A 24,245-nucleotide genomic window follows, 5' to 3' on the forward strand; every position below is an offset into this window, starting at 1 on the left:
ACTGAAAAGTCATGGCAGTCACAGTGAAGTCTCAGGTGACTGAAGAAAATGTATCCATCTTTAGAAAGAGAAGAAAGAACAACCTTGGGAACTACTAACCTGTCAACCTCCCCTCTATGCCTGGGAAGATCATGAAACAGGTTCTCTGAGAAATTGTGCTGAGGCACCTGGAGGACAGAAAGGTGATTTGGGACAACGAGCACAGCTTCACCAAGGGTAAATCATGCCTGATCAACCTGGTAACCTTCATGATTGAGTGACTCCAACAGTGGACAAATGAAGGGATACAGATGGTATTTGTCTGGACTTCTGTAAAGCCTTTCAGATGGTCCCCCACACATCTGTGCGAGATGTGGGTGAGAAGCTGGACATGCCTCAGCCATGGCACTCACAGTCCAGAGAGCCAGACCTGTCCTGGGCTGCATCCAGAGCCCCGGGGGCAGCAGGGGAGGGAGGGGATTCTAGGTGTGTATACAATTTGGTGTTTGGGTGCACATAATAAAAATAGACAGAAGTCATTTTTTGACTTCTTTATTTGATTTTAACAGATACAACATATTAAGATGGAATAGGGGAAATAATTTGCTTTTCCCCATTATTTAAAACAAAGAAAAAGAAAATATTTTTGAAATATTTTTATCCCCATGGCATAGATCACACAATGTATATTATTTCAACAGTATTAAAAAAAGCTTTCTATTGTTAAAAAACCTAGTAGTAGTAAAAGTAAAAGAAATTCCATTTGTCACATTTACATTCTACAATTTGTAGATACTTTTAGGAAGAGCATGAATACAGGCCACACATTTGATAACCACATCAGGAGAAAACTCTCTCAGGATTTTCTTTCTGAGGATTTGTTCGTTCATAACTCAGTGCCAACATCGGAGCCTTTATTTCAGTTTCTATTACCTGCACTAATGATTCTGTTCTTGTATTAGTCAATCAGTGAAGCCGTTCTAACTTGGCCTGTAGAGATTTAAAATTCCCAATAGTAGTCTGCACCATTAGTGTGGGGCTCATAGACTGAAGTTCAACCAGGTAGCAACTAACAGCATCCAAGCAAACATTTGTGAATCGTCGCCTGCAAACAAAACACAGAATAAAAATGAGCTCCTTTTTAATCCTGTATCTCAGAATTCATCTGAACTAGAACATGACCATTCTTTGAGTTGCAATGGAATACTGTATCAGTAAGACATCTGTCAGCTACTTTTAAATATTTAGCTATTCATTTAGAGAAATTTATTTTTGAAATCTAATGCCCGTGACTAAGGCATAATGGGAAAATAAGTGACCCATTACTATTTATCTGATATTAAATATATACCATAAAAGCATGGTACAGTTTATAGCAATGTGGAATATTTAGATACTACTTTAGATATTATTACGGTCAATGTATAAGTTATTAATTTAGATAGCAGTTTAAATGTCTTAAATTATAATCAAATCTCAATTTATGTATTATTTAAGTACGTATTAAAATCAGACAACATTCACTAAAGTTCTAATAAGAGTATTTAAATCAACCAACCATAAAAGACCAATAAAGTGAAACAAGACAGAAGTAGATTGTATGTGAACATTTTTTTACATATAAAAAATATTTATATGTGTATTTTTCAAAATAATCAGAAACATCTATGTTTAAAAGAGTTATCAAGACTTTGCCTAGTTCTGCTTTTTGTTTTTGAGACAAGATAGCCCTGACTGAAGTTCATGTAGTCTATTCAAATAAAAATGGTGAAAGCTAGAGGTGATATGCAGGCAACTTTTTCAAGTACTTAGCTATCTTTTTTGCTTCCTGATGTGAACTAAGCTGAATTTTAGTCTTGAAGACTGATTCATCATCAACCTCTTATAAACAACTGGGGAAGATCGATGCCAATGGTTGGTCTTCTCTTTCCTAGAGTAACTCAGAGCTTCTAGAATTTGTACATGAAACAGTTCACTGTTTCAATCACAAAATGCCCAATTTTTGTTTTCCCCCACTTTCACACACTGCAACAGACTTGTCTGAACTAGTCCCTAAAGTATGTATTGCCTAAAATCACAAAATAATCCTCTCAGTTCCTCAAGGATCTTCAGTGATATGATGAAAATTAGCTTAGTGGAAGTAGTTTATAAGGTAGACTTCTACAAGTTTCTACCAAATGGTTTTCGATGACAAGTGTTAGGAATAAAATATTAGATTCACCCTAAAGAAGCAAAGCTTTGGGAATTACTGGTGTGAAGTATTTTAGAATATTTTATGTTTCACTATTCATTAGGATATAGCTATCCTTTTACCTCATAGGTACTCTGCTTGGATCCTGTACATATCCTGACAGTAATACATGAATACACTCCAAGAGGTGCAAAGGCTTTTTCATTCTACTCCAATATGGATCCTAAAAAAGCAAAAAAAAACCCACAAAACATTAAGGACACAAATATTAAGGAGACAAGACAAAAAAAAGTGCGTCATGTGTACAGGAATTGCCAGCTGTGCAATTATTTATTTATTGTATCAAGAAAGTTAGATAAATAGGAATTCTACCTTAATCTATATTTAAGCCTATATTTAAACATTATTTTAAATTACATATGTTAATATACATAAATTTATCTCAGTTTTCCATTACCACAAAGTCAAACTTCTTTGTTTATAGCATTAATGGATCAGACAAGATATAGTAATACAACAAATTTTAATCACTATTATGAAATAAACAAAATTAATATACTCAATATATGCTCTTCCTTCTGCAACATAATAATTCTAATCCTATTTCATCCTAAACTAGCTCCAGGTGAACTAAAAGAATTAACAAATTTCCTCATCATGCTCTGCTACTGAAATGAATAAAATCCACAGATTTTATTCACAGCGAGAAAATGCAGCTTTTAAAAAGTCTTTGAGTAAAGAAAGCAAAGCTTTGAATATACATTTTGTTATATCCTTCCTTATATTATTTCATGTTTCCCGTTAAAGAGACCTTGATAATAGTTGAAGACAGAATTTTTATTTTGTGCCATTTCCCTTACCCGTGCTTTGAACAGCTGGTCATACACTTCAAGCAGCCTTGGCAATGGCACTCCAATTTCTTGCATGGTATATGTTACAAAACCTACATCCCAGTTCAAAGTGCAGACTTGTTGCTCTAGAAACTGCACTAGAAAATCTGGAGGACATAAATGAGGGAACGTTTAGATTCCAACTTGTTACTGGGAGTCTAAGAAACAAAGGCATTTAAGAGTAATTTACTATCAGCAGTGCATGGCAGGGATTACTCATACTTAGTACTTTGTTACTGTTTTCCCTTGCAACTATGCTGTTGACAAAAATTCAGTAACTTTTGTTTCTACCCAAAACACGTACTATGACTACCTTTGCTAGAATGGCCAGAAAAACTACTGAAGCTTGTTTAAATGCCTGTAACAATTAACAGTGTATTGGTCAGCACTAAATGTTCATATGTAATGTTAGTTGGACATTATTTTAGTATTATAAAATAAAATTTACTATCTTATTATAAAGTAAGATTTACTCCTGAACAATATATTTGCCAGGTTTTTATATAATAGCACACTGTCAAAGCATATGAGCATCAGAAAATCACAAATTCTAAAACCATCCAGAAATCTACCAAATTATTTTCAGAATCTACCCCTTCAGATGGCAGATGGTTCATATAGAATTTCAAGAGACAGCAGATAAATGTGCTTGCTTAAAAGCTTAAATGTATAAATGCACATTTTGTACTTTGTGTTTTGATGCAAACAAATTTTACTACTTTCTAAAATGGCATCTGCCCAGCCATCCAAAAGTAACTGCTGCTGCCACCTAAACTTCATTTATTTCCCATTTCTTTTGAGATTAAAAAGTGAGAAACATTTCTTAGTTTAAAATTTTTCTAAGAGTAAAAAAAAAAAAGCTGAAACCCATCCATCAGACATATATGCTTATTTACTATGCAGGCTAACAACTTGCCTAAAGGAAAGTAGCGAGGTGTGCCAGCATAGATCTTTCCAAGCAATGCCAGCTTCAGACAAAGTGCTTGCATTCTGTCAGCGGGGCTCAGAGATACACTGTCGCTCAACTCTGGAAATGAAAAGAAAACACTTAGACAGAACTTCAGGAAAAGTCCCACATTTATACAAAATTACACTGAGGCACCTAAATTTATAAACAGTAAACTAAAATCTTACACTCTTGTCAACAAAAAAATCAGCCTATGGAGTAAAAATACAACCTTTTCTGGTGTGTTTGCATGTACATTTTTAAATCTTTATGCTTCTGTGAAGTTCCATGCAAACCTACTTAAAAAAACTAGGAACAAAACCACATTCCAGAACTCCACAAAAACCCACTACCACACAGCTTTTCCCTTAGATCTCTGATCAATGTTGTTGGCACAATGGTAAACTTGAGCCCAAAAACCGAAGGGGGAAGAAACCTCCAAACAATCAAAAACAACAGGAATAGAGTGAATTACTAACTGATGGTAAAGGATGAGAGAGATCATCACAACTCCTACTCCATTAAGACCTACCTTTTTCAATTACTTCTTGCCAGAGAGTTTGCACCAAGATAGGATCAGAATGACCTGCACAATGTATAATTGCAAGCTTACACTCCGAGAGCTTAAAAAGGTCAGCAAATTCTCCATACAGCTGAAAGAAAAATTACCAAGCTTTACTTTTCATGTAGGATCAAATTAAATCTTAAAAATCAGTTGTTTCTTATTTTGTCTGACAGACTAGTAAATATGCAACATAACTGTTATCAACCACTAAATTTTTTTTGCTACGTTTAGTTTCATTTCTTAGATACAACACTAAATTTTATATGAATTTCAAATAAAAATTTAATTTTCCTTTTTTTTTATGAGTGAAGAAATGTAAGAGACATCATAATGAAGATAAACATGTGAAAGAAATTAAAATATTAAAGACTGAAAGAATTATCTGTACTATTAAAGTACAGAAAATTACAGTCCAGGGTAACAGACATTCTGAGACCAGGAATGATAAACTGCCTATGACTTCCTAGTCAATATAGAATCATTCTTTGCAAAACATTTTTTCTCCCCAAAATTTGATAAACTGGACTTTAACACAAGGAAATTTCAATCACCTTGGTTATATCCATCAGCTCAGCATCAAGCTGGGAAATTGCATCTTGTACTGAAGAATGATGGGAATACTGCTGCTGTAATGTTTCTTGTATTTGAAGCTGGATCCTTGCAACCTTGTTTAAGAGGAAAATACAGTATTTCAAAATTCAATTAATTTAATCATAGTTTAAAAATACACCCAGAATTAAGTTAGATTATTCAAATGTAGAAATATTGCCACTTACACCATTATGTCTATTTTCATCTGCCTAACTTTGCAGGATGAAAGCAAAGAAATCCATTTATACAGAACTGGTAGTAAAACTGTTACATGACAATGAGACAAAATGAAATAATGCATTTACAGTGTAGCTTAGATTAATATTTTTTCTTACTTCCATTTTTTCTTCTAGTTCATGTAGGAATTCACCATCTGCAGCTAAAGAGGATATGGCAGTGGAACTTTTGGCACTCAAAATGGCACGTGCAATGTATTCAAGACGCTGCTGAAGAGAAATTTCTGTGCTGCAAAATAAATATTCATAATAAAATGAGTACTTAATATAATTATTTGAGGGTTAGTTATATTCTAGCTAGACTCTGGGAAGTAATATGTGCCTTTTCCAGATTTTAGTAAATCATGCATGGCACAATCCAGCCACATAGCCCCATCTTTGCTGCAAGCTCAATTCTAGTGTACTTCTCAATAAGAAATGGCCACTTAATAAGTTGTAATTACAGGAAATACATTGTAAAGTAATGTATAATACAAAAATAAACATTATCACTGATTTCCAATAACTGCCTACATTCAAGACTAACACATCCTATTTTTCTTTTTTTTTAGAAAACCTCCTTTTTAAAAAGTACTTACACAAAAGGTTTTGATTTTGGCTTTTTTGGTTTTTCCCTAGTTACCTCAATATATATACAATAGAGCACACATAATTCATACCTATGGAGGTCAGCCAACTTAGCCAAGACTCTAGCAGCATTACTAAAATTTCTGTTTTTTTCAAAGTATCTCCAGAGCAAATCCATATAGCGGACTTTGTTTTGGTCAATCTTGGTCATCCGCACCAGGTAGGGCTCCAAAAACGGGGCAGTAACCTGCAGACATCAGAAAGATAACAGTTATACTCTTGCTCTTCCCTGCCTTTTAAAGCATTATTACCTCTCCCAGTTCACTGTGTACAGAGAAGCTCACCTGTAACAGCTTGTCCGCCAAGTCAGCTTGTATCAACCAATTGTAAAGCGCAATACTGAAGAGCTCATCTGTTGAACGCTGAACCAGCTTTAGCATTTGTTCAAACTAAGGGAAGAAAAGGTCAGAACTGCTATTAAAGAAGTGGTTACCTTACTTTAAGTCCTGAATAACCATGTGACAATACTCAGGTTCACATTATTTGCATGTTGTAATTTCTATGGGTGCTCTAGATATTGAGGCCGATTCAGGATAAACCTTCACTTCATTAAACTCCTTCACAATTTTATTAAAATAATAAATTCTAGACCCCTTCAAATCACACTGTTCTCTGGAGTGTAGTCATGACTTTTTTGTGAGTTTCTTACATGATGTCCAGCTTCTTCATTGCTTAACATATTGGGATCAGATGACAGCATTGGAGGACCTGGCTTTTTGGGTACACTGGGAGACTGAGGAGCAGCTTTACTTTGATTCACTAACTCTTGAAGGGTGTCAGTGATACACTTGTAGCTGTTCAATCTGTAAACAGAGCAAAAGAAAATAAAAGCCTCATAATTTTCATCGCAACTGTCTACAAAATAATGTTTACAAGTGTGTTATTGTATGCCTTTGTAGACAGTTACTAAGATTTAAAGAATATTGTCAGCTGGATGTCACAATCTAGTTTGTTCTTGTTCATCTTTTTAAGAAGTATTTCTGTAGCGTTCTGATCACAATGTTTTCTGCATCTATTACCCCGTTTCAGAATAAGTTCCTGCCATATTAATTATAATCAAGGGGAGCATGATGGGCAAAAATATTTATACTGTGTCCCTTATCATAAAATGCTTGTTTATTATTACCCTGCATTCCTTGCCTAAAAGAGCTACTTTCCCAATCACTTGAAATAAAGCACTCCATATAATCATAATAAATTATTCTGAAAACTTGCCTTTCTTGAAAAGCTTGGAGTCCAACCACATCTTCTTCTGGTTCTCCATTTTTATAGAAATGAAGGCCAAGACCTTGGGGATCTTTCTTTTCAGCTGCTGTAAGAGAGAGCTCTACTACTCCCTCATAGAAACGCACTAGGAAAATCAAAGCAAATATCACTGTTCATTATTGTATTACATTCACAACAAAATGGTAAGTGACATCAAACATTTCTCAAGCAAATGCTACACTACTCACTCTGATCCATACCATTTAAAATCTACACCTGTTCCCACCTGTGGCATTTATATGCAAATTTCAAGTTAAGATACTAAGTTGCATAGAATGTCCTGCAAAACATGTAATACTGTGCAGATGCCCATTTCTTAGCTGTTACATAATTTAAATGTACATGTAACTGATATAATGCCCTAATTAGGATTCAGAACCATCTTTCAAACAGAGTATTTTGTATAAAAGGTACCTGTAACCCTCTGCTTACATAGAATCTAGTAAAATATTTCAACCACATATATGAAACAAATGGACGCTGCAATATGAAGTAAATAAATGGGACTATTTTAATACAGAAATGGATTTCTTGGTTGGCTTGTTAAATCTAGCAAGGTTTTAAAAAAGAAAAGGCTGGCACATTTTAATTTTAATATTTATTAAGCAATTGTTTATCATAAAAAACTACAAAACTGAGTTGAAAGTTAGCAAACAAAATGAACAGAAAAGATGGCATGAAAGCATACCATGAAATTATTCAGCATAATCAGTGACTGGCTCTTACCCTGTCTGTACTGTGCACAAACATTAGCAAGGTCTACTTGATTGCTGATCTTCTGGTACTCTTTCAGTGACTCCCTCAGCATCTTCTCTTTTTCCATTTTGCTTTGAGCTTGTCGAGATCGCTGAAGAAGTTCATTTGCCTAAAAACAAATGCAAAATGGAAATTATTAACATGAACACATCATGAACAGATCATGGATACTGTTAATGAGCTATTATTCTAAATTTCAAAGCTGAAACAGAAGAAAGACCATCCTCTCAAAAGCACTCTCTGGTCAATAAGTTTCCAGTAAAAAGGCTACAATAGCATTAGAAGAGCTGAAGACTTAACCAACTGGTTTCCTATTCTCACCAGTTACTTGTTTCAAATTTGTTGGAAAGACCTACGTTCTTAAACACTATAGTATGTCACAAATTCCAATAAACTGTGGAATGGACAAAAACCAAAATACTATGCTGAGAAAGACTGGAATAAGACATTTTATCAACACAAAGAAGACAGAGTTAAGATTAGAGATCAGATTAGAGTTAAGAGACTATGAAAATAACTGCAAATGCATCAAGTAATTTTTGTGTAATGTTCAGCATTAATCAATTAAAAGATGAAAATATGCCCACAACTTAACTTCATCTTCTGCTTCTGAAACTACTTGAGCATAATAATGACTTACAAGCTGCCCAATGTGTCTCATTTGTGTATGTTCTCAAGTTGTGTTTGGGTGCTGTAAAAATCTGGAAGTGCACTTACCTTTGAACACACAGCATCATCAGTGCTGTAAAGAAGAGGGCAGATATCTCTCAAATGGGCAATGATTCCATCCACAGCTGCATTATCTCTGATGTAACAGTTTATAAGAGAGGCAATGAGTGCTCCAGTCAACTCTCTATCTCTAATCACCAAGTCTTTAAAAGCAGTAACCTTTAGCTGTTCTTGAAGTTCCTGAAGATGAGACAGAATTTTATTAGTTTACCAAATCTTTTACTTGACCCTGTTTAGACATGTCTGAATGTTCCAGCAGCAAAATTAACTGTTTCTAATAATTAAAAACATACAAAACTCCAATGACTACAATGTACAGCATAGAAATACATTATTTAAAATACACATTTTATACCAAAATAAAAATAATAAAGCAATAGCTACTACTAAAGGCCTTGCTGGATGCCTAAGGATAGTGAAAACTCCTCTTAACAGACTTCCCCTGCAGTCTCCACTGTGTCACTCTGTTTCAGATCTCTGACAGTAAGAATGGAATTAACAGTTCCTTTTACTTCACAGGGCACTTCAGAATGCATACCCTATGAGACTGTCAAAGTTTTTAATATTCACAACAATAAAAATGACAGATTCAATAAAACAAGGAGTTTGGAAAGTTTGAGGTCTGAACTCACTATGCTTTTTAAGATTACATTACACAGAAGGTTTCTAATTTTTAAAAATTTATTATGAATATTTGCGCACACAGTTGCCAGTAGGGTCTAGGTAGTGTCTATATAGTGTCTATAGATGATACTAACAGCATGATAATACAGCTACAAAAACTCTAAATCTACTGAAGACAAATGAAAACATTTTACTTGTTAAACAGTAAAGTTAGCTCCTTGTCCAACACAAATAAAAGTTGCACAAAGCTCCTCAATGCAACATTGTGAAGAGCAACAGCTTCTGTGCCTCTGTAAGGCTTTAAAATTATTATTTTTGTGAACAAAAAATACAACTTCTCAAATAATCCTATCAAATTTTAAGACAAAATGCCCAGTATTCAAATTAATAGGTTTTTTCAATGGTTGGCTGTGAATTCAACATCAGCAAAGAGTGCACAGCAGTAGCACCCTTTGTTCTACAAGTTTCCTTCTTTACAAACCAGGAACCTGAAAGAACTGGGATCATTTAGCCTGGAGGCTTAGAGGGTCATATGTGGGATCTTAGTAATATTTTTCAGAAAGTGTAAAGAATGCAGAGTAAGTTTTTTCTCAGCGGTAACCAATAACAGGACACTGCACAATGGTAAAAAATTGAAGCAAAGGAAATTACACCTGAATAGAAGAGAAATCTTTCTTGCTCTAGAGGTGGTTCAACACTGGAACAGGTTGCTCAGAGACACTGTGGAGTTCTCATCTTTATAGAAATTAAAATCCTTACTGGACACAGTCCTGGACAATCTGTTCTAGCTGCCCCTGCTTTGAGAATCAATTAGATTATTACCCCCACTGCAAAGGGGACAGGTGATCTCCAGTGGTTCCTTCCAACCTTAGCTGTCCTGTGGTGCATTCTGGTACCCTACTTACACAGAAGAGCAAAGACTCTATTACCCTATTGTTCTCCATCTTTCACCAAGACTAAGGCAAAGAGTGAATTCCACTTGGCTGGAATATGCTGGTCTATTCTTTTCAGAACATTTTGCAGAATGCACTTAAGGTAAAAAAACAGTAATTTATAAATGAGACTCAGTATTAATTATCAATAAAAGTAGAACAATTTATTGTTAGTGACACTTCCAATTGCATAAAATTGAGTGATTATGTCAATACTACATGTCAGTCTCTTAAACATTTGTGACCACGTATCAAAAAATTTGTGTGTAGTTTAAAATTCATATGTTCCTCAATTAATTTAAGTAACAGTCCCTTGGGAATACTTAGGTAGCAAAAGAAATTCAGCTGATTAGCACAAACAAATTAAAATTGTATTATCCAGATCTTACCTTCTGAAGCTCACCTACAGCAACACTGAACTGGTGCTCACATAGCAACTTCCATAAAGCCAGTGCCTGGCAGGTTTTGCGAACAAGCTGCTGGATGCCTTGAAGTGAGGTCTTCTCAGTTAGCTGTGCCTCAGCTGAAAAACAAGAGACTGTCAGCAAGAGCTGTTCCACATGTTTCAAATAAGCATGTAAGGTTTTGAGGTTTTTCAGTAACCACCTCCTTAACTTTCTATCTTTTTTTCTCTTCCATTGTTGATGAATGATGCCTAGCTCGCTTGGGAGATAAATGCGATGTTAACACTGCCCCAAAACAAATAACATTTGTTAACATTGTTAACATTTATTTCAAACTATGCAACAAAGGAATTGTACTACCTGAAAAACAAATAAGGTTTCCTGTGCACTAGATTTACACATCAGTCTTAAATTTTTACTTTTGTTTCAAAAATAGGTACAAATGTATTTCTGCTGAACATAAAAGAAATCAAATTAAACCCATACATATTCCCTTTTTGTTTGATTACCTGTATTTACTTGTAGAGAAAACAATTACAATTACAGCTGTGGTCAATACTGTTTACACTATCTTTAAAGCAACAACTACTCCAAAAACTACAACATTTAAATCTGGTAAAATGTATTATATAAACTGAAAGGATAATGTTTTCATACTTATAACGTAGGCAGAACATAATTGCAACAATTTATGTGTTTACTTTTGAGTGTTTACACTTCACAAATGAGGTTTAAAATAATTACATTGTGTCATTCAGCAATCTGAAAGGATTGATGAACTCAGTAAAGAATAAAAATAAAAAAATAAAATTATTAAAGTTCTACCAAATCCTACATAATGACCTACAGAAAATGTTTACATTTACACTATTAAAAGCCCAGGATTACACACACATGGACCACAAACATTCTCAATTCCATATATGCAGTAACAACATTTCCCAACTTGCCTGCAAGTGCTGGGCAAAAGCTGCACTATAAGAAGACAAGAATTCAAATGGGCTATGTAATAGACCTCACATTTCTAAACAAAGTTTTGTAGACATTTCAATGACTATACTTTTGGAAACCTGCATTACAGTAATTTTTTAACATGACATCATGCTCACTTGTCTCATAAAATAACTGCTTAGTAAATGCTATCTTGTAAATATAAATGGTTGTACAGCTACTAAGTACTGTAGTGAGGAGATTAAACAAACTTATCCATAATGGAGAACATTAGGAAGGAAAAAAAAAGGAGACAGGTAAGTGTGCAAAACAATGGCATGATATTTAATATAAAATTTGTGTGTAAAAAAGGCCTTTTTATTCAGATGATTTAACGAGAAAAGTGAGAAAGACAACATCCAAATGCACCATTCCTTGATAATTCCTGCTCAAAACCAATTACATACCATGATATTTCCTTTGGAGTTCTTGCTGGACTTGCTGAGAACTTCCACCATCAGGCCGCATAAAACCCAGGAGTCTCTGCTGTAGATTGGCTGGTGTGCTGAAACTGCAATTACAAAAAAACAAAAACAAAACCAAAAAACGCTAATATGATTGCAAATACTGAATCCCTTAAAGATGAATGTAACAAACTAATTTTTAGCATCTGAATGTTGCAGCTGAAGACTATAAAAACACTTCAACTCAGCAAAACACCTATGGTAGTTTTTCAAAAGCTGGATATTGAATACCACATGTAAATTTACCACAATTAATAATACCTTGGATTTCCAAGTGCTCCTACTGTAGCAAACTGTGAATTTCTATCCAAAAATTCTTGTAAACCTTTTAGTTCTTGTAGTACACATTCCAGCATACGGGATGGAACACTGCTTTCTATCTGCAAAAGAAAGCAAACTTCTTTACAGAAAGCTGGGTTTTCACACTCATTTTTCCAAAAAAAATTAGTTTTAAGCTAACATCACTGAAAAGACAAATAAGAGGGTACAGCAAATAAATTGTGTGCTAGTAACAGATCACTGGAACACAACATAATTATATCACATTCATTGAGGCAGCATACATGTGAAGAGGCAGGAGTCCTCTGCAGATACACAGTATTCAAGATGCTACTTTCTTTGCCCCCAGTAACTAAATCAGCTATGCTTTACTACTTCCAACTCTAAGCTAGAACAAGGATTGAGCACTGGATTCTATTAACAGCCACAGCCAGAAAAGATTTTATTTTCCTCATGGACAAAAAAATGAAACAGCAAGATGTTAGTTAAAAAAAATTTCATGATTTGCCTATGTCCTTCCACAACTGCAGTGACTATCCCTAAAATCACTAAAGCATTTTATTTTTAGGGTTTATCTGGAGGGAGCATGCACAAACCCTAAGTGAGTATCAAGGAAGTGATATCAGTAAATGTGGAGAAAACTGGCCATTGCCAATTAAGAGCAGAGATTAAATTAGTTAGGTTTCTTAGAAAGTATTATTTAAAATAATAGCTTTAAAGGACAACTAATTACCAGTTAAGAGCTCAGCACTTAAGAAAATAGCAACATGGCGAACGATTGGTTTTCTACCAAACAGTTTATAACTAAGAGTGGAAGTTTAAAAGGACTTAAATATTAAAAGAAACTTTTAAGAACACAGAATAATCTTTTACATACTGCAACAATTTCTCGATTGCCACTTTTGAAAACTCTCTCCACGACTATACTGCCATCCCAAATATTTCTGCAAAACAAAAAAAACCCAAGTCATTTAACCAAGTATTTTTGTTAGTCTTCTATGTATAATTTCTTGAAAAAGAAATGGTAAAACTTTGAAGATAAAAGTGTAAAAAAGGATTAACTTTGGATGAAAACTAAATATTCTAAAAACTAGCCATTATATAGTAATGAATAGTGTAGATATAAGTAATTAGCAAAATTCCAGATCTAAAAACTTCAATTAAATTTGATGCTTTCAAATACTATAGATGAATATAATTCCCTGGAAATACAGTGTAAACAAACAAGTCTCATAACAAAAATTTATTTCCCAGTTTGCACAGAGACAGATCACCAACATATGCAGAACTCTATTCTTGCTTGGGTTGTTTAGGGCTCAGCTTCCAAGGTAAGAGAATCTTTAGTCATGCTTCATTGCTCTGACTTCTGATTCTGACTAAACATAGAAATTACTTAAAGATAGGACTTTGATCTTTTAAGTCCTTCTGCATTTCTGTTTCATCCTTCAGTAGGAGTTTAGAACACACAACTCATAGGTTTGAAAAATAAACCTGGAGATTTCAGAGTTCTGTTAATGCACTTGATCGCAGGCTTGGTATCTAAGTATCTTTCCGGCTCTAGGCATTCACTGAATGTACTATTATTAAAAGAGATGCAAAACCAACATTTTATATAGACAGGTATTACATAAATACAACATTAAAATGTACTAATTTCCAATTTAAAGGCTATTAATATAGAATGCACCACCTACATGCACCTATTAGTGCAAAGAAAAACTATAGAACAAATTGAGTAACAGAATCTCTTTTTACAAAGACCTCACCCTATAATCCGGGCAAAGTATATGCAGATGCCATTGTGTCTTCCAGAAAATACTATCTCAGGACCCATCATTCCGCTAATGGATGTACTAGGGTGAGACATGGAATTTCCAGGAGGAAAAATGGGAGTTGACATAGCAGGAGGTTGTATACCTAGGGTAAAAATAAGTAAATATTACTCAATAAGTAAATATTACTCATTTCAATGCCAATGAAAAAGCCTTAAAAACTTAAAAATTAGTAAATAAAAATAGAGAAAGTGTTACCTTGTCCAGATGTCAAAATGCTAGGATTAGAATATGGACTATCAACAGTCAAAGGAGTACCTAAGAAGGGAAAAGAAATAAAGGTAAGGTCGTGGAACACAATCCAAAACTGCCCCCTCCTAAACATACGTTGTAAAGTATCTGTGCAAAAGCAGCAAAGTTGTTAAATGTTTTGTTTATAGTAAAGTATCAAATTGCACTCACTTCTTATCAACCAACACTCCACAAGACAAATAAATGGATACACTTCCTTCAAGAACAGTTAAAGCAACATTTTCTTCCCAGCATTCATGTGTTAATTTATTGCATACCATCTGTTGTCTGCATTGCATATAATATTGCCCACATATTTTTTTGTTGTTCCTCACCTTCTAAATGCTGAACACTGGTAATGTTACTTTTCATTTTTATGTGGGACAGATGTACAAACACTACAGCCACACCACTAACTCAAAACACTAAGTCTGAGACTGTCCACAGCCTCAAGTTCAGCCACGAATATTTCATCTCTTCCTGTAAATTAAGTCTGGACAGCTAACTTAAGACCTCAAAATATCAGGAGCATGTGTGATCATCTACAAAAATGTCCACATACCATTAGCAAACAAGGTGATGAATCACAGAAAAGGTAAGAAAAACTGGCACTCTGAAAATTTGGCTTTTACCAAAGGATACAATGTTGCCTAATTTGCAACAGTTCTCTCAACTTGGCAACACACAACAGCACAGAGGATAACAGGGCCAATACATTCTCAGAGCACCTCGCCACGTGTGCTACAGCTAAGTACAAAACTGCAGAAAAGCAGCATGCAAATGCATGACTAGACTTTCAACAGTGGGAAGAAGATGGAAATGGCACCTGGCCTTTTAATGCTAACATTATTGTTATGCTAGTTTCACATGCAAAATTATGAGGTGGTTGAATGAATTCTGTCAGCAGTGTCTGACCCACCACACGGGACATCCACAACATCAGAATCTTAATTTCACATGACAGTTCTCTACCCTTTGAGCAAACCGAGAAAGTAGTAGGAGAAGAATAGTGCCATCTTCCACCTGGACCTGTTACTGAAGCAAAATGGAAACATCTGCTTTGATACTATGTTTGAAAGAGGAATTTACCACAGAACGACAAAAATAAGCAAACATTTAGACTTGGGAAAAACACATTTCGTCCTAAAATGAGTCTCCTTGTTGACTACAGAGCTTACTGTCATTTCCTCCACAACCTGATTTCACTCTTAGTCTGCTCCTAGCACCTGTTCTTCCCATAGCTACTGTTCTCTCCAACTCAAATTTAGTTTTACATTCTTATGCCTTGCCTCAGCTCTTGCCCACACCGTTACCTGTTCCATGCCAAAAGAGTTGGAAAGGAAGTTCACTAATTCACTGAAGTAGTCATTACTCCTTAGAGTTTTAATAGTAGTTAAGAATTCTGAAAAACAGGGTCCAACTGTTTTTCCTAAATTTCATCCTAGTTCACCACATTTTTCTCCAATAATTTGAATACTTGTTAAACTATGGTAATGAAATTGAATTTCCTTGAATTCCAGGCAAACAAGTTTATTTCCCAAGTCTGTTGTGTAAAACTGAATGCCACATGTCAGATGAAGGAAGAGGATTTTATACATTAATGAGTTCTAGATAAAAACAGTAACTAATTTAATTCAGTATTTCAATCTGAATTTCAAAATCATCATCATTAATTTCTTCTTTAAAAACCCTTCCAATCTGAAACTGAGTAATGCATATTAAGGGACAGCAATCGTAGAAATTTAAGTGAATCTGAAAGTACAAAAAGACCTTCACTCAAAGAAGCACCAAGTTCTGAGGAGAAAAAATAAGCACTTTTCTCCTCTTTAGGTGGCACTGAATACTGAAGCAGAAACCAAATGCTGAAGACAGAGCTTTTAAAGATAGAAATCACTCTAAATGACTAGCTCATTTCTTGATCAAATTTCTTCTTCCCTCTCATAAACAGTACTGTAGAGGCAATGACAATGTAGGAAGATACTGTTATATCTACACAGCAACCAGCTAAGCTTCATGAAATCTGAAATACGTTATTGATAAGATGTTCTTGAGCTGGTGAAATTACTCTGGAAGTAACAAATGTATACCCTCTTCACAGTGTTTTAACAGAGTATATGCAATATGGACACATCCTTTGAGATAACGACCTCCTCACTAAATCCAAAAATCACTAAAGAGAAATGGAAAAAGCTCTTGTCATTAACTAGCTCGTAAGTGAAAAACGCAGTCTATTTCAGACAAAAAGAACACTAGTACTTGTGAGAAGACAAAACAACATGTTCAAGGAAAAAAAAAACCTGCCCAAAATTATGAAATGCTTGCTACATACCTGCAGAAACGGGAGAACCCAAAATAGGTCCAACGTTGCTGGGAGGAGGCAGAGCTGATGGAAATCTCATTTGTGCTTCTCCACCATACCTAAAGTTTGCAAAACCAAAAATTCTCAACATGTCATACACAGCCCATTCAATTTTCATGCCTTTGAGAATTAACAGCAATTCTGGGGTTCTTCTAAAATGGGAAATAAAAATCCCAGAACAGTTTTTAAAATAAATTTACCAATTCCTAAGCCAGGCTTAAGCTCTAGCATCTTTCAAAGTTTGTTTCTACAGGGAAGTGGAAAGAAGGGCACAGTTGAGATGACCCATGGTTGTCTTTTTATCATCCACAAGTAATTTCTATTAATCTCTATCCTATAGTGTTACATGAACGCTTTGCTATGTCTTGTCTTGCTAACTCCAGAGTTACAATCCACACTTTGCCTCAGATTTTGTGACTTAATTTAATGAAGAACAACTATTCACAACCTACTGAAAACAGCTTACTGACTTTTAACACCTGCACAAGTTTTGGCAAGGAACTAGTAAGTTTTTGGGTACACAACACTCCAAGCTGCACATTTTACCATCACTCTCAACTGCTGTATCCTACCAAGAATTCTTTTCTTTCCCTGTAGGACAGCCAAGAGACCCACAATATAGGGTCACAAGAACCTCCTGAGGTTCAACAAGACCAAGTCCAAGGTGCTGCACCTGGGTCAGCGCACTGCCCTACAAAGCAGACTGGGGAAAAAGAACTCATTTGAGGGCAGTCCTGTAGAGAAACACTTAGGGGTTCTCATGGATGAAGAGCTGGAAATAAACCAACAGTCTGCCCAAAAAGCCAACGCTATTCTGGGCTGCATCAATAGAGGAGTGCTCAGGTGATTCTCCCCTTCCACTCTGTTCTTGTGATACCCCACATGCACACCCTCACTGCATCCAGCTCTGGGGTCCTCACTTCAAGAAAGACTTTGGACCCTCTGGAGCAGGTCCATATGAGGCCATGAAGACCATGAGGGTGTGGGAGCAGCTCTGCTGTGAAGACAGATTTAGAGCTCAGCCTGTTCAGATGGGAGAGAAGACTCTTGGGGAGACCTTATAGCACCTTCCACGACCTAAAGGGTGTCTTAGAAAAATCAAGGAAAAACAACTTTTTACAAGAGCAGACAGTGACAGGACAAGAGAGAATGGTTTTAAACTAAAAGATCAAAGAGATTCAGGCAGGTACTAGGAAAAATTTCTTTACTGTGAGGTAGGTGACGCACCGGAAGAGGCTGGCCAAAGACAGCAAGGATATTCCATTCATTAAAGTATTCAAGGCCAGGATGGATGGGGCCTTAAGCAACATTATCTAGTGGATAGTATACCTGCCCAAGGCAGAAGGGTTGAAACAACGTGATCTTTAAGGTCCCTTGCAACCCAAGCAATTTTGTGACTCTGTATACACCAACTTCTTTAAGGCAGCTAATGAAAATGCACATATTTGCACCATACCAAGGATATGCAGCACTTAAGATACATGGGTTAGAATTTAATCCTCCAGAATGGAAGCTCATAATTCATCACTCAAATTGTACTGGAAAAAACATACCAAACTAAACAGCAACAACCACAGCCAAAGTAACCAACCAACGAAAAAAAAGAGCCATAAAACCCAAAAACACCACCACATCACCAAAACCATCAACACTTATAACCAAAAGTCACCAGGCCCTGAACTGGCAGCAGGTTAAAAAGCCTGTACACATGTTTAGTGACCATAGTGATCCTGAGCATAACATTCAGAATGACAGACAGAATTAAAACTTACCTGAAGAATGCTCGAGTAGCCCAGGCAGATACTTCTCTATCACATGCAGCATTAGAACAGGCCAAAATAAGGCAAGTGGCACAGGCCTGATCCTCCTATAGCATATTACAATGTTAGCGTGGTGTCTTATATCAAGTTGATAAGAAATGTATAGAAGTTATATTCCTCAATAACTAAAATGGTAAATACTTTCTGCATTATTTTATTTAGAAGTCAGGGAAATCAGCTCTTCTGAATTATAGACACAAAGTGAATCCTAGCAAGTTACTCCACTGTATTAGGTAAGATTTTGCTATACAGTTTTTGCAAACTCAGGGCTACTACCGGTAGGGAACAATGCCTGATATTTAAATATGACTAAGATTCATGCAATTTCTACAAACACAAAAACATAAATTACAATTGTGTTTGAAGAAAAAACATTTGTAAAAATCAGTGTTTGCATATTCTAGTAAGCTGTTACAATAGCAATTATGTCCTTTCCAAGCACAAGAGATTACAAAGAACACTCACTACAGATGCTACACAACACTTGTCATATTAAAATTGTAATCCACAATAAACATGCTTCTGCTTGTTTCTTGTTTATCTTAAGCTGCTAATAAAAAAGAATACCCAGATCAAGTACACACATTTCTGGCCTTCAAAACATAAAAACCCCTTGCAGTGGTAGGAATTCAACTTTTTTACAAACTCTTCCTCTCCTGCTCTCAGAACTTCTTTCTAAACTAAGAAATGCAATACACTTCTACATAAAAGACATAGGAATTTCAGGGAAAGGGAATTACATATTTGCTTATAGATATCATAAAATGAGAATTTATTTCTCTATATGATATAGCTTTATGTAGACTAAAGAAAAATCTACCAATCACTTTAATTAAACATTGACCAGAAGGTCGCAGCAACAATGAAAAGGTAAGAAGTCTTCCATTTTTCTTAACACAGGAAAAGCTCTTACCTGATGCAACTTGAAAAATCTCTCAATCTCCTCTCCATCTCCACCTGTATTGCTGACAAGCAGATGCCGCAGCTGATCAACAGGTCTGAGTTTATGAAACATAACACTTCCCTAAAAGTAAGGCAAAGCAAGTTAGGCTAAAGTTGTCTTCTGTTTCATCACAACACAGCCATCTCCATGACATTTATCTTTGGCATTCTGAGTCTTCCTCCACTGCACCACTGGATAAAAACATACCTGGTGTCCAAAGCCCAGTTCCCAATCACTAGTGAATCAAGGAAAGGCAGGCAAGCACAGCAATGGTTACAAACTGTCCATAAACTGAGTTAATTTTGCTATTCTTAGCCTAACACAAAGCACAGAATTACATTCTGCATATGCAAGTATATGCAGAAAAGAAAGGCTTTGTGTATCTTGCAAATCCTGAAAACTGTTTGAAAGAAAAAATGCTTGAAGAATTCAAGACATGGTAAGACTTCACATTAACCACCTTCCCTGCATTCAAGCTAACTACTGAAAAGGGCCCAATTAATGCCATTAACAAAACTGTTGCTATTAAAGAAATGCAGCTTGCAGGTCTAGAGTTTGCAAGACATTAATATTTGAACACTATTTGAAATAGCCAATTGGTCAAGATATTGAGCGCCAAAAATATTGCTAAATATAATCAGAAAAATAGGCAAGTTCACTTTCTTTCCTTTTTTTTTCTTTCTTTCTTTTATTTTTTCTTTCTTATTGTTTCTTAAAACCCTCTCAGAAAACCTTTTCTGGGACCTTTTCTATGACAAATAGGAAATTACTTTTTCAAATTTCAATTGCCAACAATATTTACTTAAACTATTTTTCAGGGCAGACAGTGACTGCTTCAATTTCACATAACCAAGAGCATAACCAAGGCTAAAGGACCTTCCCAGATCTGTATCTGCAAGGATTTCTGGAAAGCAATAAAAACTATTAATGCACTGTATAAAAGAAGGTGATCTACAACCTTTGAGTAAATTTAAAATAGGTACAAATAGGTCCAGCAGTCTTCTTCCTGATTCCTTTTCATGTTCCAAATATAATCCTTAAAGCATGTCTAAAATGAATCATGTACAGTTTTAGATGAAAAGTCCAATTTCATACTTAATTCTTCTGGTAACCTAAGTCAAGAAAAGTAATACTCACTTGGGCTGAAAGCAGAACAAACTTCTTAGGTGGCAGCATGTGTTGTTGCACAACAACAGGTGAATCAGTTATGGGAATAATGTCTTTATTTAGTGGTGTTACAATCTTCTGAACTTTAAATTCATCAATAGCAGAAAGAGCCCAGGAATGTCCATCAACACGGGTCGTCATCTGAAAAACAGATAGATATTATCCACAGTTTGGTAGCAGAAATGGGTTTTGTACTTCCATGGTAATGTTTTACTATTTACCATTTAAAATTACACAGAACAGAATCTGCTCTTCACACAAGACAACACAACAAAAATAAGTTCTTGTTCTGTCTAACAAAGTTACTACCAAATTTACAGCTATATATACACTGCTGCTTTTAGGAGAAAGGGAACGATATATTGCTTCTTCTGGGGGACCGGGATATTGTTTCATATTTAAATGTAAGACAATTTCCAAAGTGAGGCTGCTACAATATAAACAGCAACCATCTACTAACCACATCAGAACTAAACATCGTAGGCATCCTGAATTTAAAAGATTTCTTTAAAAAACAAAAAAAAAAGGTGCAATTGAATTAAAAAGGTTTGCAAGACCTTTGCAGTTGGCTGCAATACTTCAAATATAACTCAGGAAGAGACATATACTAGTGCAGACATTCCAGAAAATGATGTATGCTAACCAGAAAGAATTGCTGCTCAAGAACAGGCTGCAGTTTTGTTCGGGAAATCTAGCTGTTGCTGTCAGATGCCTTGGGAAAAAAGAGGTTGGCTCTTGGGATATTCATGTCTAAGTTTTTGTGGGAAGGATCTAAAACAACTATAAAGTTCCTTTGTAAGTTATTAAACAGCAGATTAATCAAAACCTGACTCTGAAGCTTTTAACTTACATAGTCCCTTCATTCACTCCAACTCTGCTATTTCTTCAGTAACACTATTTTTGACATGCCACTCCTTCACCTCAGCAGAAGACTTGAAACATCTTTCAGAGATGAAATGTATGTTTTCCCTGAACGGACACATAAGGCAACTAACCCTCTTCAAACTTCTCATACAAACCTACTTACATAACAATCAGGAAAATGGAAGTCAGAAACCATCTCACCATGAAATAATGAAGACATTAATCATGTGTGGATTTTAATGAAGACATGGCATGTACATTTAAATAAGTTTCTAGCATCTACATTTTAAATCTAAATTTTACCAAATTTTATACTGATCAACACCATTATGGACTGAGGGCCATGTTTTTCTGTGCTTGTGCACAATATGCAGCATTGCTAAAAGTATTCTCAAATATATTAATTAGAAATCAAGTCTTAGAAGTTAAGGCAATTGCTTTTGACATAAAGGTTGCATCAAGCTAGAAGAGTACACTTGAACTAGGGATCCCTACTAAAGAAAGGCTCATTCAGCTTTGTAGAGTTTCCAAACTTCTCATGAAATTTTCTGTCACCTACTTATTTCTTGCAGACAGTATGATTCAGGCATCTGTTATTAGGAAAGAAAACACAATACCTATATTTCATCAAAATCATAAAGAAGTCTGCTTTATACCTGGGTTTCCATCATTGGTTTTTGAAAAGGGAAAGAATCATGATTGACACACCACAGGATGTCATTATCTTCATTTTCTGAAGCTGCCATCAGCAGGACCCCTAGCAAGAATAGCAATAGCAAGTCCGTATCAGAAGCAATCACCGTGCATTAAATACAAGCTCATTAATTCATTCCTAAGTTAGCAAAACTCAATCTTTAAGTCATTATCATACAATCTGAACAGCAACTAATATCTCCTGGATTTGTATGTCAAATGGTATTTCAAAAGGTCACTTTTAACACCATTTGCCATCTAAAAGGTAAAATAGATGTTTATAGGGATCAAAGTAATAGTGACTGTCACACACAAAAAATAATCTCATTTGAGCCATGTTCCACTGCCTACCTTTGCTATAAAGAGCTCTGTGAACCTTTGCAGGCTTCTCTACATTCGAAGAAGCTGAAAATCCAGGTGGCAAACGGACATGGACCAAGGTTAACATGGAAGGACGAGCTGTTGGATGCTTAAATTGTGATGTACTAAAATACAGTCGGACACCTGAACAAAATATAAGAAAGGTCACAAATTGTGCAGATACCATTTATCAGTTTAAGTAGAGTGGAATTAGCATTGCTGTTTTACCTGCATGCGTGATTGCTAGTAGTTGACAGTCTATGGATTCAGAATTTTCAATCACTGCTATTTGAATAATAGGCTTAAATACAGAACGATCAATTGTTCTGAAAAATAAAACAAAAAACCCAATACACTTTCAATCCAAAGAAACATGCAAATTCTTCAAAATTGTATTGTCAAACTATGGGTCTTATAGGAAGCCTCTTACATTTTAACTGTCATGAACATACCTGGCAATGCTCCCTGCAGCAGAAACTATAGCATTTTGTGAAAGAGAAGTAACTCTGGTCATTCCTTGACCATCTTGCCCCAGATCATAAACCTGCAATTCAATAACACAGCTTAGTGATTTATGAATGAATTAATAAATTCAGCCTCACTAAACAAGAAGTAACTCAAGCTGTATTTTTATTTCGTACTCATGCTTATATATAATTGAGGCTACTCTTTCCTCAGAAAATAAGTTTTTCAAATCTTCAACACACACATTGCTACAAAAAGATAAAAACAAGTAAGGACCTGACATAGCTACAGAGAATTCTCAGGTATTGAGGTAAACTTACAGAGGTATCTGTACATTATTACATACATTAATAACAGACCAAAGAGTCATACGAAGTCACATACTTGCAAGACTCCTTTTTCTGAGCGGGTGTACAAGATATTTCGAGAGTTGTCAATGGCAATTTGAACGACAGGATCTGGAGGAAGAGGAAAAAAAGGGAGAACCAGCACATCAACACTGGACTTGGGAAAGCAAGTTTAGGACAGAATGTCTATAAAATAATGAATTGTATGTGCACAAAAACTGCACTTTCATACAGGACTGCTGCTGTAAGTGATTCAAAACAGCAATCAACTAACACAACTGCTAGTAAACAAACAACAAAAAAAATCCCAGAGGAAAAAAACTGTAATTTCAAAATCATTTTTCAATAAACAGCAAAAGAAGGTAAGATTAGTCACCTATACATTTTCCACATTCATGGTGATACCACTAAGCACCTATTAATTTTGCGCTGCATATCACTCACTTTAGTTAGAAATGTCAAAGAAATGTCAATTTTATCTGGCTTTGCTATCTACATCCTGAACACACTCTATCTCGATTTTACAGAATCACTAGGTTGGAAGAGACCTTCAAGATCATTGAGTCCAAATCATGCCCTAACACCTCAACTAAACCACGGCACTGAGTGCTACATCCACTCTTTTTTTAAACACATCCAGGAATTGTGACTCCACCATCTCCTTGGGCAGACCATTCCAGGACTTTATCACTCTT

General features: G+C 35.4%; 1 protein-coding gene across 1 annotated transcript in view; it reads right to left on the reverse strand.

Annotated features, from left to right (window-relative positions):
* Positions 1 to 515: 515 nt before the first annotated feature.
* Positions 516 to 24,245, reverse strand: part of NUP155 (nucleoporin 155) — a 29,111-nt gene continuing 5,381 nt past the window's right edge. Inside the window, exons 7-34 of the mRNA XM_031061148.1 lie at positions 23,588 to 23,661; positions 23,191 to 23,282; positions 22,967 to 23,064; positions 22,730 to 22,882; positions 22,342 to 22,442; positions 20,792 to 20,962; positions 19,625 to 19,735; positions 18,664 to 18,758; positions 16,862 to 16,950; positions 14,500 to 14,559; positions 14,236 to 14,386; positions 13,347 to 13,413; positions 12,452 to 12,570; positions 12,134 to 12,237; positions 10,722 to 10,855; positions 8,765 to 8,956; positions 8,018 to 8,156; positions 7,241 to 7,376; positions 6,675 to 6,828; positions 6,310 to 6,414; positions 6,058 to 6,212; positions 5,498 to 5,627; positions 5,123 to 5,236; positions 4,539 to 4,659; positions 3,977 to 4,087; positions 3,031 to 3,167; positions 2,293 to 2,393; positions 516 to 1,084 (exon numbers count right to left, since the gene is read on the reverse strand). Of these exons, the coding sequence (XP_030917008.1) occupies positions 946 to 1,084; positions 2,293 to 2,393; positions 3,031 to 3,167; positions 3,977 to 4,087; positions 4,539 to 4,659; positions 5,123 to 5,236; positions 5,498 to 5,627; positions 6,058 to 6,212; positions 6,310 to 6,414; positions 6,675 to 6,828; positions 7,241 to 7,376; positions 8,018 to 8,156; positions 8,765 to 8,956; positions 10,722 to 10,855; positions 12,134 to 12,237; positions 12,452 to 12,570; positions 13,347 to 13,413; positions 14,236 to 14,386; positions 14,500 to 14,559; positions 16,862 to 16,950; positions 18,664 to 18,758; positions 19,625 to 19,735; positions 20,792 to 20,962; positions 22,342 to 22,442; positions 22,730 to 22,882; positions 22,967 to 23,064; positions 23,191 to 23,282; positions 23,588 to 23,661 (3,353 nt within the window). The 3' untranslated portion in view covers positions 516 to 945. The remainder of the gene's footprint in view (positions 1,085 to 2,292; positions 2,394 to 3,030; positions 3,168 to 3,976; positions 4,088 to 4,538; positions 4,660 to 5,122; positions 5,237 to 5,497; positions 5,628 to 6,057; positions 6,213 to 6,309; positions 6,415 to 6,674; positions 6,829 to 7,240; positions 7,377 to 8,017; positions 8,157 to 8,764; positions 8,957 to 10,721; positions 10,856 to 12,133; positions 12,238 to 12,451; positions 12,571 to 13,346; positions 13,414 to 14,235; positions 14,387 to 14,499; positions 14,560 to 16,861; positions 16,951 to 18,663; positions 18,759 to 19,624; positions 19,736 to 20,791; positions 20,963 to 22,341; positions 22,443 to 22,729; positions 22,883 to 22,966; positions 23,065 to 23,190; positions 23,283 to 23,587; positions 23,662 to 24,245) is intronic.

The sequence above is a fragment of the Geospiza fortis genome, unplaced genomic scaffold (assembly GCF_000277835.1).
Source record: "Geospiza fortis unplaced genomic scaffold, GeoFor_1.0 scaffold163, whole genome shotgun sequence".
Taxonomy (NCBI): Eukaryota; Metazoa; Chordata; class Aves; order Passeriformes; family Thraupidae; genus Geospiza; species Geospiza fortis.